Source organism: Esox lucius, chromosome 11 (assembly GCF_011004845.1).
Source record: "Esox lucius isolate fEsoLuc1 chromosome 11, fEsoLuc1.pri, whole genome shotgun sequence".
NCBI lineage: Eukaryota > Metazoa > Chordata > Actinopteri > Esociformes > Esocidae > Esox > Esox lucius.
Window position 1 is genome coordinate 16,031,572 of NC_047579.1, and position 14,719 is coordinate 16,046,290.

General features: G+C 40.2%; 2 protein-coding genes across 2 annotated transcripts in view; both read left to right on the forward strand.

The window, feature by feature from the left end:
- The window catches only part of LOC114840159 (NACHT, LRR and PYD domains-containing protein 12-like), a 34,041-nt gene extending 19,598 nt beyond the window's left edge, over positions 1 to 14,443 (forward strand). The window contains exons 7-17 of the mRNA XM_034295284.1: positions 1,115 to 1,898; positions 1,936 to 2,411; positions 2,733 to 3,243; positions 5,833 to 6,006; positions 7,828 to 8,001; positions 8,708 to 8,881; positions 12,007 to 12,180; positions 12,275 to 12,448; positions 12,542 to 12,715; positions 12,931 to 12,977; positions 13,594 to 14,443. Coding sequence (XP_034151175.1) covers positions 1,115 to 1,898; positions 1,936 to 2,411; positions 2,733 to 3,243; positions 5,833 to 6,006; positions 7,828 to 8,001; positions 8,708 to 8,881; positions 12,007 to 12,180; positions 12,275 to 12,448; positions 12,542 to 12,715; positions 12,931 to 12,977; positions 13,594 to 14,072 — 3,341 coding nt within the window. The 3' untranslated portion in view covers positions 14,073 to 14,443. The remainder of the gene's footprint in view (positions 1 to 1,114; positions 1,899 to 1,935; positions 2,412 to 2,732; positions 3,244 to 5,832; positions 6,007 to 7,827; positions 8,002 to 8,707; positions 8,882 to 12,006; positions 12,181 to 12,274; positions 12,449 to 12,541; positions 12,716 to 12,930; positions 12,978 to 13,593) is intronic.
- Positions 1 to 14,719, forward strand: part of LOC105006816 (protein NLRC3-like) — a 925,414-nt gene that overhangs the window by 166,138 nt on the left and 744,557 nt on the right. The window lies entirely within an intron of this gene.

Consider the following 14,719-nt stretch of genomic DNA (forward strand, 5'->3'; position numbering starts at 1 on the left):
AGAATCTACTTGACAGCCGCCCGTCTCCTTCACAGGCCTTCCTGAATTCTTCTCCCTCGTTCCTTCTCGATGTTCTCCCGGCTCTGGCCTTTTATTATTCTACCCTTAACTTTGGTATCAGTCCATGCTACACACAAAGCAAATGGAGGAAAGGTGTATCAGTACTAAATGAATCCATACCGTAGTTATTAAACAGAAACCAAATGTATAGTGTGATGGCAATTTTATCGATCAGAACTCTTTAAGAAGGAAGTACAGAGACGAAATACTCTTGGCACCAATTAACAGTTCATTTATTATTTGCAAATAAGAGAGACGCGTCAAACGCTTACATGCATAATCGTCCGAGGACTCTCTAACTCAATATAGCTCATTCAACCGTATATATCACATAGAAAAGGGGTGTGGTAAGTTGTTAGCCATCTGTCTTGTCAATGAAACACACTCCCCCTGTTCTATCACATGTCCTAGGTTTCAAACAAGTCACATGTTGTCCTCCCCCATCTGGTTAACTTTCTCAACCCTTGAGGGGGACCTTAAGCATCTGGACAAACAACAGAGACACTGAAGGGTTATACAGATGGGCAGATTTACGATTAACCCTATAATCTGCTGGTGCCGGTCAAGGATGTCCCCCTAGGACAAATACCAAATCCCTGTCAGCATCTCGAACTAGTAACTCATTAATTCTCACATCCAAACAATGGGACTCAGTCCTTTAAACAGTAAGAATGCATCAGGTTTCAGAATTTCCACAACAATAGTGGATAGAGAAAATGTTCACCTTGTGTTGCCTTACAGCCTGAAATGAAAACACATAAATGTCTGAGGGAGGAGAGAGATGGGAGAAAGGGAGGGAATAAGGGAGAGATCTCTTCTAACTGCTTCCCAGAGAGACTCATTTTAGAGGAAGTTGTCTCTCTAATGAGTCTCTCCAGACACACACACACACACAAACCTGAAACAGACACACCCACTAAACTAAGATATTCTCTATTATTTAGGACTTTTTAATACCAGATTAATCTGTTTTAACATTCACATGTTGTCATTGAATCTAAGATTGTTTGAGTAGTTTTATACTCCTACTATCATTCTCATTGTTTTCCTATAGGTCAAACTCTTCTGATGCAAGAAATGAAGACTAAACTGAAAAAGAAATATCAAATGCTGTGTGAAGGCATTGGACAGCATGAAAACCAAACTCTATTAAAGGACATCTACACAGAGCTCTACATCACAGAGGGTGGAAGTAAAGGAGTTAATGAAGAACATGAAGTCAGACAGATTGAGATGGCATCCAAGAGACAAACCACACCAGAGACACCAATCAAATGCAACGACATCTTCAAGCCAATGAAACAACATCAGAATAAAGGTGTGAGGAGAAACTTGACTAAAGGAATCGCTGGCATTGGAAAAACAGTCTCTGTGCAGAAGGTCATCCTTGACTGGGCAGAGGGAAAAGCTAATCAAGATGTTCATTTTATATTTCCTCTTCCTTTCCGTGATCTGAACCTGAAAAAGGACCAATATAGTCTGATGCAACTTCTTTCCCACTACTTTCCAGAACTGAAAGAAATTAACAGAATTGAAGATGGTTTAATCAGAACCATTTTTATTTTTGATGGTCTGGATGAGTGTCGACTTCCTCTAGACTTTAAAAACAATAAGAAGTGCTGTGATGTCACAGAACCAACCTCAGTGGACGTGTTGCTGACAAACCTTATCGAGGGGAATCTGCTTCCCTCTACTCTCCTCTGGATAACCACACGACCTGCAGCAGCCAATCGGATCCCTCCTGAGTGTGTTGACCAAGTCACAGAGATACGAGGGTTCAATGAGCCACAGAAAGAGGAGTACTTCAGGAAGAAAATCACAGACCAGAATCTGGCCAATATTCTGTATATATTCTTATTCTAATATAATATTCTTAATAATCATCAAGCACATAAAAACATCCAGAAGCCTCCACAGCATGTGTCACATACCAGTCTTTTGTTGGATATCAGCCACTGTCCTTGAGTTGATGCTGAATGAAGCAAAGAAAGATGAAATCCCCAAAACTCTGACTCAGATGTACGAACACTTCCTGCTCATCCAAACCAGTATGAAAAACAAAAAGTACAACAAATCCACAGAAACAAGTCCAAAGGAACTGTCTCAGTCAGACAAAGACATGATCCTGAAGTTGTCAAAGCTGGCTTTCCAACAGCTTCAGAAGGGCAACCTGATCTTCTATGAGGAGGACCTGAGAGAGTGTGGCATTGATGTCTCAGAGGCATCAGAGTACTCATCACTGTGTACAGAGATCTTTAAAGAAGAATCTGGGCTTTATCAAGAGAAGGTCTTTAGCTTTGTTCATCTGAGCATTCAGGAGTTCCTAGCAGCAGTACATGCCCTAGAGTCTTGTCTGGGCAAGAAGGAACATGTCTTCCCCTTGAAAGTAATCAAACAGTTCCTACTCCAAAATGATGATGATGATGGTGATGATGATGATGATGACCTACACCCCTATGATGATGATGGTGATGATGATGATGATGATGATGAAGATATGTCATATGACTTGCACATAAGAAAAGAGAGGTTATCTGACTCACACTGGGGAGCAGACATGTTATCTGACTCACACTGGGGAGCAGACAGGTTATCTGACTCACACTGGGGAGCAGACATGTTATCTGACTCACACTGGGGAGCAGACATGTTATCTGACTCACACTGGGGAGCAGACAGGTTATCTGACTCACACTGGGGAGCAGACAGGTTATCTGTCTTACACAGGAGAGCAGTAGACCAGGCCTTGAACAGTGAGACTGGACATCTGGACCTGTTCCTCCGCTTCCTTCTGGGTCTCTCACTGGAGTCCAATCAGATTCTCTTAAGAGGCCTTCTGACACAGACAGGAAGTACAACACAGAGTAATGAGGAAACCGTTAAGAGAACCGTAGAGTACCTGTCAGAGATGATAAGGATGGAATCCTCACCAGAAAGGATCATCAACTTGTTCCACTGTCTGAATGAACTTGGTGCCAACTCTCTAGTTGAAGACATTCAGATCTCCCTACGATCAGGGACTCTTTCAGAAACAGAACTACAACCTCACCAATGTTCAGCTCTGGCCTACCTGTTACTGATGTCAGAGGAGGTACTGGAGGAGTTTGACATGAAGACATACAAGACATCAGAGGAAGGTTATCGGAGGTTGCTGCCAGCAGTGAAAACCTGTAATAGAGCAATGTAAGTCCTGGTAATGTTTTGATGTATACAGTATTATTATGCTGAAAGCCTTGTACATCTAATATATCATCTCCTGTTCCCAGACTGGATGACTGTAACCTCAGATCTTATTGCTTTAAGACAGGAAAATGAGCTACTTGATTAGTTAATTAACTTCAAATGCACATATTTATATACATTTATGTTATCTAGGAGTTGCTCTTATCCAGTGGGATTTACAGTAAAACACACACAATCTTGTTTTTATGTCCATATAGTGACTGGAAACTCAGAAATCCATGTTCCTTATTCTCTAATCCTAAACCTATTTCTAACCTAACTCTTCCCTTATACTAACTCCACCCCTAAACTCAGTAAGCTAACACTTACGCCTTAAATAAACTTCACTCTGTCACCTAACACTAAACACTAAATCTTACTCCTAGATCTAAAAGTAATAAAAATTCTGAGAGTATACAAAATGTTTACTACAAACCTAAACCCTAAGCCGGAAATCTAATTGTCCATAGTGGGGACCTGCCATTAACCTTGTGGGGAACCCTATTCAACAGGGGCCCCATTCAGAAAATATTTTAAAACTCAATGTACAATCCCAAAAGGGCTACTGGCAATCCGCCTCGTAATCAGGACAAGATTTTAGAAACATTTCATGATACTGAGCTTTTAAAAAGGCATCATCTTAATCGAGAGGGTATTATGATCATAGTAGAGCCAGTCAGGGATGCAGTCACTTCACCAACAAACAGAAACATCCTAATAACACCAGAGATAAAGGTTGTGACAACTCAGATCTACTTGGCCACAGGGAAAATGCAGCTATGCAGCACAGATGAACCACGTATATCTCAGTCCTCTTGTCAGTAGAATATTACATTAAACAATAAATGACCTCTCCAGACCCCATATCGTCTAACAAATCATTCAGTTTCCTCTTGATGTTCGCACACTACAAAGAAACAAATCTGACTTCATGGCCATAGCTGGACTATCTGGAGTAGTTGGTGCTATGAGATATGTCCCCAAGTTTATAAATCATTCAAACTAATATTCATTTAAACCCTCTGATGTTTACAGATCCGCCCCACTTTTTGCCGGACCGCCTAAGCGGAGCGAATGTCTCTTACTAAGTGAGTGAGTGACTGTCTGACTGAGTTAAATAGCGTAGTGGTTAGAGAAGCGGACCTGTAAACTATAGGTCCCTTGTTCGTATCTCCTCACAGGCAAAGCGAAGTATGAATTATTCCGTATAGATGAAAACTTTGCTGGCTAAATGTATCTACATTATAGTAAGCCTGACATGAAACAGTTTACGCTTATATTGCACTGTTTCTGGTGGATTTTCGAAGTACGAATCCATGTATGCGTTTTGGGTCAGGATAGACAAACACATTTTCTGGCTACAACATACAGTAGTTACGTTATGGTAAGGCTTAACTGAAACTGTATACGGTTATATTGCGACTGTTTCTGACATGTAAATGTTCATCTTCAGTCTCGCTAGCATTTGCTCTGTTCTTATGATTATTCCTAGGAAGTTATTAGATACTAGTAAGTCTATTACTGGCTAATAAGCTGTTAAAAAAGCCATACAGTTTAAAAAAGCCCTACAGTTAATAGACGCTGTGGTGGAGGTAAACTTAATAAGAAACGTTAGTCAGTTTAATACAATGCTCAATGGAATGTAGCAACTGCTGAGACATGTAATGTCGTGGCATAGTGGTTAAAGACAGTGCCTCTAACGTGGAAGACTTCTATTGAGGGCAACAACGTTTATTAATTTTATTTGAAGTTTGCAATAAAACAATTTACGGTTGTACATTATTGTGACTATTTCCGGTAGATTCCACAATTCTCTCGTCTTTTCACTTGATGAAAAAGTTAGTTATCGTCACCTTTATTGATAGTTATTGTATCAATGTCATTCACTAATAGAAGAAAAATTTTGCTTTGGCAGACTCACTAGAAATTTCTCAATTTCATGACTATTCCAGTAAGTTAATAAATACTGGTAAAGCCTAATACTGGCTAATATGCTGTTAAAACGGCCAGTGGCAAACGCCATAATGTTGATAGACGATATTTGTGGTGGAGGTAAACTTAGTAAGAAACGTTAGTCAGTTAAACTGTATCAATGTCATTCACGAATAGCCAATTGGCTGTTAAAACAGCCAATGGAAAAAGAGGATTTGTTCAGGGTAGACACGAGGCTATACTGGCACCTGTAAAATGTACAGGTCTGTGTTGTAGTGGTTAACGATACAGCCTTCCACGTGGGCGACCTGGGATTGAATCTCGAGGGGGCACCAAATTGAATTGCAGTCTGGCTGAACTAGGCTTGCCTGGTTTCTTGTTTCAGTTCACTATCATTCCTGCTACATTCCTTACACAAACACGTTAACATTGTTTGAATAACAACGTTGATGATTTTCTATATTGGAAGTAACATTATAGTTCCTTGGGCTGGAAATTTCTGTTTTAAAAGTATGCCCTTAAGTAAAGTTGACATGACATTGTGGTGATATAAAGATGCTATTCTAATGTTATTCAGAACTGTTTGTCATTTCTGACATGACCATTATCTCTTTACAGACTGTCTAGCTGTGGAATCACTGAGGAAGACTGTGCTTCTCTGGTCTCAGCTGTGAAGTCAAACCCCTCACATCTGAAGGAACTGGATCTGGGCTACAATCAGCCAGACGATTCAGGAGTGATTGAGCTCTCTGCTTTGATCAAGGATCCACAATGTAGACTGGAGACTCTGAAGTGAGTAATAGTTTTTTATTTTTAATATGACATGGTGATAATAAACATTATAATTAGTTATGGCCATTCGTGGCTTCATTACCGTTCTAGCAGCAGGATTTTATGCTAGCAGCGCTAACTCAGATTTTCCTTTTCAAAATAAAAGCCATCATTGAAATATATAAGGCAATATAGTTAACAGTCTAGTCTGTACATTTTATGTTTAATGTCTGTAACAATGTTACTCTTGTCTGTTCTTTTTCACAGACTAGATTGTTAACTGTATTGCCATATACATTTATTGTGATAACAAAAATCTGAGTGCTGCCAGCAAAATATCCTGCTGCTAAAATAATGCTAATAAAGCCTTAATAGCCATCACTCATTATAATAATATCACAGCCGAGTTACACTGCAACAAGGGACTAAAAACATATGTTGTTGTCAATGGGTGAACCTCCACCAGCCCTGAGCTCCCAGCAGGACAAAGTCCCCAACCACCTGGTAAAGTCCAACAGAGGTGTTGCTAGGATCACAATACATTCAGGGCTTAACTCAACCACCAACGAAAGTTTACAACATCTGGGTTATTTAGACAATATGTTTTTTGGGGATAACGTAGCCTGAATCCATCAGCTAGATATTATTTTTCCGACCATCGGTCCCACAGTCTGAGGAAGTCAGAAAGGTGTGCCTTTACATACAGCTATGAGTGAGAGTGAATCACTATTACATAAATGAATGTGATAGTGTATCCACTGTGTTAAATAGTGGATGTGTCCACGGAGAAAAACATTTCTGAGCCCATATTATGAGAAATGGTTTCATAATTTCTTTATTTGAAATACTCTAGATTATTTCACCTGTGTATTGGGTTACTGTGTAGCTCACTGCTGCCTGTAGGATCAGAAATGTTTAGGTAATGTGTGAGATGTAGTGTTCAGTGTAACCAATACTACTGACAAGTCAGGTTATTGTGGTTCAAAATGTGCGACCCACACAGTTTATTCAACAATAGTAATCACTTCAAACAGGCAAGATAGAGAACTCGGGGTGTTCAGGTCAAGGCAAAGGTACAAGACGGCAGGCAAGCAGGGTAATCCAGGACACAGGCAGATTGGTCAAAGGTCTCAGGCAAAAATAAAGACAAGGATTAGGTAGAGACTGGTTGGGAAAAACTATTATTAAAACAGGTCACACAGGTAGACTAGGATGATAATGATTTCAAACAACAGGCTTAGTATGTATGGAAAACAATACCTCCTAAAGAGTGGTGAACTGAGCGAGAACTGAATCTGGGGTGTGAGTAACGTTCAGGAGTGTTTATGTGTGTGTGTGTGTGTGTGTGTGTGTGTGTGTGTGTGTGTGAGTGAAGGTTGTGCAGTGGTGTCTGTCTGGATCTTACATTCAAATTTTCCAAACATACTTAATGTAAGCTAATAGGCAATATAAACAACCAATCCATGTCTGAAACGAAACAGATTTTACTATAAAAATTATTTCACTTTTCCAGACCTACTTTCCAGGTTTATCAACCATTCAAACTAATCTTCATTTGAACCCTCTTTGGACCATAGATTCACCCCTCTTTTACAGTTTTTTATCATTCATGCTACTCCCCTCCTCACACACACACAGACAGACACTCTTCTGACATCTATCATATATTTATTTGCTGACAACAGTGATTCTTTTCTGCATAGTTTATTTTCTTTATATAAACTTTCATTCTAGTGTTGTTTATTGGCAATGTCAGTTTTCAAAGTGTGCACCAGCGTTACAATGATGTAATCCATAGACTATTCTAAAGTTATTCTAAACAGTATAATAATCTTTTTCCAGACTGCCAGGTTGTGGAATCACTGAGGAAAACTGTGCTTCTCTGGTCTCAGCTCTGAAGTCGAACCCCTCACATCTGAAAGAGCTGGATCTGAGTAACAACAACCTGAAGGATACAAGAGTGAAGCTGCTCTCTGCTCTGCTGAAGGACCTAGAATGTAGACTGGAGACTCTGAGGTGAGGGGGCTAGTAGTTTGTATTTGTCACACTAGTCCAGAACCCCAAGCTTGGTCTGTCTGGCTCATTTGGGGTGACGATGACTCATAGTGAATTATTTGAAGATTTGTGGGCTTATTAACCTTATGAGAGAATAAAATGCTATATATAGTTATTTTGCATAATCATTTCCATAGCATTTATATTTGCTGTGGCATGTTTGAGACGTATGATGCAGGATTGTGGGGATCAATTGAGGGAATATCACCCTTACAGACCTCTTGGGGGCTCAATTGAAAATGTGCTGGACCCTATCTCTGCAAGTTTACACAAGAAAATAATGTTTGGAAATGTTACTTTCTCAAAGATACTTTCCAGGTTTATCAACCATTCAAACTCATCTTTATTATAACCCTCTTTGGTCCATAGATTCACCCCTCTTTTACAGTTTGTATCATTCATGCTACTCCCCTCCTCACACACACACAGACACACACACACACACACACACACACACACAGACACACACACACAGACACAGACACACACACTCTTCTGACATCTATCATGTATTTATTGGCTGACAACATTGATTATTTTTTGCATAGGACCTTAAGTAGTTTATTTTGCTAGTGTTGTTTATTGGCAATGTCAGTTTTGAAATGTTCACCAGTATTACAATGATATAATCCAAGTTATTCTAAATAGAATAATCGTCTTTTTCCAGACTGTCAGGTTGTGGAATCACTGAGGAAGGTGGTGGTTCTCTGGTCTCAGCTCTGAAGTCAAAACCCTCACATCTGAAAGAGCTGGATCTGAGTAACAATGTCCTTAAGGATTCAGGAGTGAAGCTGCTCTCTGCTATGTTGGATGATCCACGATGTAGACTGGAGACTCTGAGGTGAGGAGGCTAGTAGTTTGTATTTGTCACACTAGTCCAGAACCCCAAGCTTGGTCTGTCCCGCTCATTTGGGGTGATGATGACTCATAGTGATTTATTTGAAGATTTTATTGCTTATTAACCTTATGAAAGAGAGAATACAATTCTAGATACAGTATCTCACAAAAGTGAGTACACCCCTCACATTGTAAATATTTGATTATATCTTTTCATGTGACAACACTGAAGAAATTACACTTTGCTGCAATGCAATGTAGCAAGTGTAAAGCTTGTATAACAGTGTAAATTTGCTGTCCCTTCAAAATAACTTAACACACGGCCATTAATGTCTAAACTGCTGGCAACAAAAGTGAGTAAACCCCTAAGTGAAAATGTCCAAATTGGGTCCAATTAGCCATGTTCCCTCCCGGGTGACATGTGACTCGTTTGTGTTACAAGGTCTCAGGTGTGAATGGGGAGGAAGTGTGTTACATTTGGTGTTATCGCTCTCACACTCCCTCATACTGGTCACTGGAAGTTCAACATGAAGATGGCTTAGGCTATAAGAAGATTGCCAAGCCCCTGAACCTGAGCTGCAGCACGGTGGCCAAGACCATACAGTGGACAGGATCCATTCAGAACAGGCCTCACCATGATCGACCATAGAAGTCGACTGCACGTGCTCAGCGTCATATCCAGAGGTTGTCTTTGGGAAATAAACATATGAGTGCTGCCAGCATTGCTGAAGAGGTTGAAGGGGTGGGGGGTCAGCCTGTCAGTGCTCAGACCATACGCCGCACACTGCATCAAATTGGTCTGCATGGTTGTCGTCCCAGAAGGAAGCCTCTTCTAAAGATGATGCACAAGAAATCCCGCAAACAGTTTGCTAAAGCAGACTAAAGACATGGATTACTGGAACCATGTCATCTGATTTGGTTCAGATGGTATCAAGCATGTGTGGCGGCAACCAGGTGTGGAGTACAAAGACAAGTGTGTCTTGCCTACAGTCAAGCATGGTGGTGTTAGTGTCATGGTCTGGGGCTGCATGAGTGCCGCCGACACTGGGGAGCTACAGTTTATTGAGGGAACCATGAATGCCAACATCTACTGTGACATACTGAAGCAGAACATGATCCCCTTCCTTCGGATACTGGCACGCAGGGCAGTATTCCAACATGATAACGACCCCAAACACACCTCCAAGACAACAACTGCCTTGCTAAAGAAGCTGAGGGTAAAGGTGATGGACTGGCCAAGCATGTCTCAAGACCTAAACCCTATTGAGAATCTGTGGGGCATCCTCAAACGGAAGGTGGAGGACTGCAAGGTCTCTAACATCCACCAGGTCTGTGATGTTGTCATGGAGGAGTGGAAGAGGACTCCAGTGGCAACCTGTGAAGCTCTGGTGAACTCAATGCCCAAGAGGGTTAAGGCAGTGCTGGAAAATAATGGTGGCCACACAAAATATTGACACTTTGAACCCAATTTGGACATTTTCACTTAGGGGTATTTTGAGGGGACAGCAAATTTACATTGTTATAAAAACTGTACACTCACAAATTTTACATTGTAGCAAGTGTCATTTCTTCAGTTTTGTCACATGAAAAGATAATCAAATATTTGCAAAATGTAAGGGGTGTACTCATTTATGTAAGATACTCTATATATCAGCAGAAGTGACATATATCAGCAGAAGTGACAATTCAGAATTGGTAATACTTTCCCACCTTAAAATGAATAGAGACATTTGAGAAATTGCATTAGAGGGAATTAAAATGTGAAGGGATCGTCATCACCATTTTTACTACTAACATACAAACTCGCAGAAAATAAGTTGTGTTGTTGTTAAGAGGCACTTCTACACAGTGCACATTTAAGGTTAACTTAAACCCTCAAAATGAAGCCTCTGCAATAGGTCGTACTGTTAAGTCCGTATATTAACTTAGAATATTAACTTTGTGCAGAGTCTTATGGAACAAAAGCTGATGAATGGAACACCCATGTTTGTTTCACTAGAAAATATATTCATGGGTGATTACTAAAATCCACATGAAAAACAAGGCACTCTGGGAAATAAGATTTAACAGTAAAATCCTGTAAATCTGACATACAGTAAGTGTACTTTTTAATTACAGTATTTTGCTGGCAACCAAGCTCCCAGAACTTTACTGTATGTTGAAATGTTTGCAGTAAGTTGCTGTCTATCCCAAATACAGTAACATTCTGTCAAAAGAGATAAGCCACAGGAAGACATTTTGATTTGGGGGTGCTGGTCGGCTCATGACGAATCAGTTTCAGAATTTTGTCATCGAGTGCTAAGGCTAAAACAGGGGGTCTGCCATTGCACCCCTAGTTTCTTTGATATCGAGTATACAGTTGTTATAACAGGTGAGAAAGGACCCAAAAGCTAAATGCAATAATGCAATGTCTTTAATAATGAAAGAGTAACAGTCCAGGTGAACAGAAATCCTCTTCTATAAATAACAAACAGAAACTGCCATCGATACGGGCGTTAGACAAACTACAGAAATATTCCAGTAACAGGGGCAGGGCACAGCAAAAGGTATTGCGGCGTATAGTCTCGGGTCTCACAGGATACAGCAGATCCAGACAGGACTCAGGCAGGAAGGGAAACAAACAGGTGAAAGAGAGCGCCTCTTGCATAGAAAACTCACTGAATAATCTGGCAAAGAAGCAGGGAAAAGGAGAGCTAGAAGTAGCAAACACAATCGGGGGGGAGAGAGAACAGGTGTGGGAGAATTAACACGATCGCTGGTTGCAACAAGGAACAGCTGAGGGTGAATGAAGGTGTGTGTGGTTGTGTGTGTGCGCCAAGAGGAGTGTGCGCGTGTGTGCATGTGTGTAAGTGCGAGTGTGGCCAGAAGAGGGAGAAAGAAGGATTCCAGAACCATGACAACAGTAAGATACTGTATAATTACAGTACATTGCTGACAACCCAGCTGCCAGTAGATTACTGATTTTTTACATACAGTGTTGAATATATTTTGGTAAACAGTTTGGAAAATGTATGTTAATGAAATAAGTAATAAGTGCCTAGAGACCTGTTCCCCTGTGAACTTCTAGTCAGTATCTCAAGGAAGATCTTAATGTCAGCATTTTGTTAAATCATGTTATACTTTCTGCAGACTGTCAGGCTGTCTGTTCAAAGAGGAAGGCTGTCTTTCTCTGGCATCAACTCTGAAATCAAACTCCTCAAACTTAAAGAAGTTGGATCTGAGTGACAATGACCTGGAAAATGCAGGTGTACAATTGCTCTTCACTGGACTTAAGGATCCAAACTGTAATCTGGAGTCACTGAGGTCAGTAGTGTGATATTTGTTAGTCATATTCTGCATCCATTCTCTCTATTTACGTCCTGCTGGGGTTTGTAAAGTCATTATTAATTGTCCACAGGCTTTCATTCTGTGGAGTTACAGAGGAAGGCTGTGATTCACTGGCCTCAGCTCTGATGTCAAACTCCTGTCACCTAAGAGAGCTTGACCTGAGTAACAATGACCTGGGGAATTCAGGAGTGAAGCGGCTCTCTTCTGGACTGGGAAATCCCCATTGTAAACTGGAAACACTGAGGTCAGTATTATGGTATTTTTAAGAAATATACTACTAATGTTTCTCTTTTTACCTGCTGCTGGTGTTGGTGAAATCATGATCAACTCTGTGCAGGTTGTCAGGTTGTCTGGTCACAGAGGAAGGCTGTGCTTCTCTGGTCTCAGCTCTGAAGTCAAACCCCTCACATCTGAAAGAGCTGGATCTGAGTTACAATCACCCAGGAGACTTGGGAGTCAGACTGCTCTCTGCTGGACTGGAGGATCCACACTGGAGACTAGAGAAACTCAAGTATGTCCTGTAGATGTTTTCTATATCAGTAATCAGTAATGCATTATGTTTTCTGGTTTGTTAACAATAATGTGTCAAGAATAATGTGATGTGATGCATTTACTGCCTTACGGTTTCTTTGATTAATTTTTCCTGTCAAAATAAGAACAGTAATTTCCTGAATGTGATGATTTTGTTACACTGAATGAAAGCCTGCTCTTTTGCCTTTCTCACAGTATGGACAATGGTGGAGAGTGCAATTTGAAATCAGGGCTGAAGAAATGTAAGTGTTTTGTTCTGCAAGCACAGAGTCTGTGCACACATGTATGTTTGTTTGTTTATGTGTTTGCTAATGTGCCTTTTATCCAGGGTGTTTGTGTGTACGCATGTGTGCATCTAGTCAACTGAAGAAGTATTGTCACCCTTCATGAAATTGAGCAAAAGTAAATGCGAAAAATAAACAACAACAATAAAGAATCATTTTTTCAGCCTCAGAGATTTAACTGTTTTTTAATACAGTTAGTCTACTGTTTAAACCAAATTCTGTGAATTTCATCACGGGAACTCATAATGTGACTCAGTAGTGTGTATGCCCCCACTTGCCTGTGTGTACTCCCAACAACGTCTGAGATGGTGGATGGTGTCCTGGGGTACCAGATGATTAATGATTGTGTTAGAATGAAGTATACTTCTTTCTGAGGTTTATTGTTTGTGGGTTTTTTTGCATTCACATTTCATTAGGGTGCCAATACTTCAATAATTGGATGTATGTGTCTGTCTGCTGACTGAGTGTGTTTTAATATTGAGTAAAGGAGAATAAAGAATAAGAAATAGACTGTACATAATATATTATATATCACAATTATTTGAAAATGTTTTGTCTTGGTCTCATCCATCAGATGCCTGTGATCTCACACTGGACCCAAACACAGCATTCAGAGCATTCTCTCTGTCTGAGGGGAACAGAAAGGTGACACGTGAGATAGTGACTCCACCGTTGTATCTGGATCACCCAGAGAGATTTATCAACTATGGCCAAGTGATGTGTACACAGGGTCTGTCTGGGCGCTGTTACTGGGAGGTAGAGATCAGTGGGGGAATTGTTGAGATAGCAGTTGCATATAAAGGAATCATTAGGAACAGAGGTGGAAAGGGCACTGTAGTTGGATGTGATGGCAAGTCCTGGAGTATATGCCGTGATGGTAATAACAAAGTAGGAGTGTATCTGGACTGGCCAGCTGGCACTCTGTCCTTCTACAGTATCTCCTCTGACACACTGACCCGCATAAAGAAATTCCACATCAAATTCACTGAGCCCCTCTATCCATTGTTCAAGTTGTATGATGGGAAAATCTCAGTGACTCTTTGTCAGATGTGATCAACACATGGTGTTTCACTGTAATCATTGTCGTGTTTAGAAGGACATGAGAATAACTGTCTATTTCTTAGTAAGATAATAATAACTACTATATACATGTGTAATGAAGCATCTACAACTATATTGTTATAAGATGCATGAATGTGGCATTCCTGTGTGACATTATCACCATTGTGATAAGATGACATGATAAGATGTCTGTTCAATGACTAACATGTGCTTTATAAAGGGTGTGATACTATAATCATGCAAATTAATAAAATTAAGCAATTTTACATTGCATAAAAGTTCCCATTGAAATTGTATAAAGGAAGAAGTGTAGTGTCTGGTTCTGATCACTGATGGGATCCAATAAATTCTCATAGAATGTTTTTGTATTTCAGTTCTATACTTTTGTTTAAAGAACACAATGGTCCTTGGTATGATGTGCCACTTAATTTCCATTATTATAAGACGCCCCATATGTCATGCATCTTATGATGTGATTAAAAACTGCCCTTAGTCAAGGTATATTGACCGTGTAAGTAATTATAAACAAGGTAGTTTGATTTCTGAATGGCAATTTGGTGAAAGCCATATACACTGAACAAAATTATAAAGGCTTTTGTTTTTGCCCCCATTTATCATGAGCTGAACTCAAAGATCTA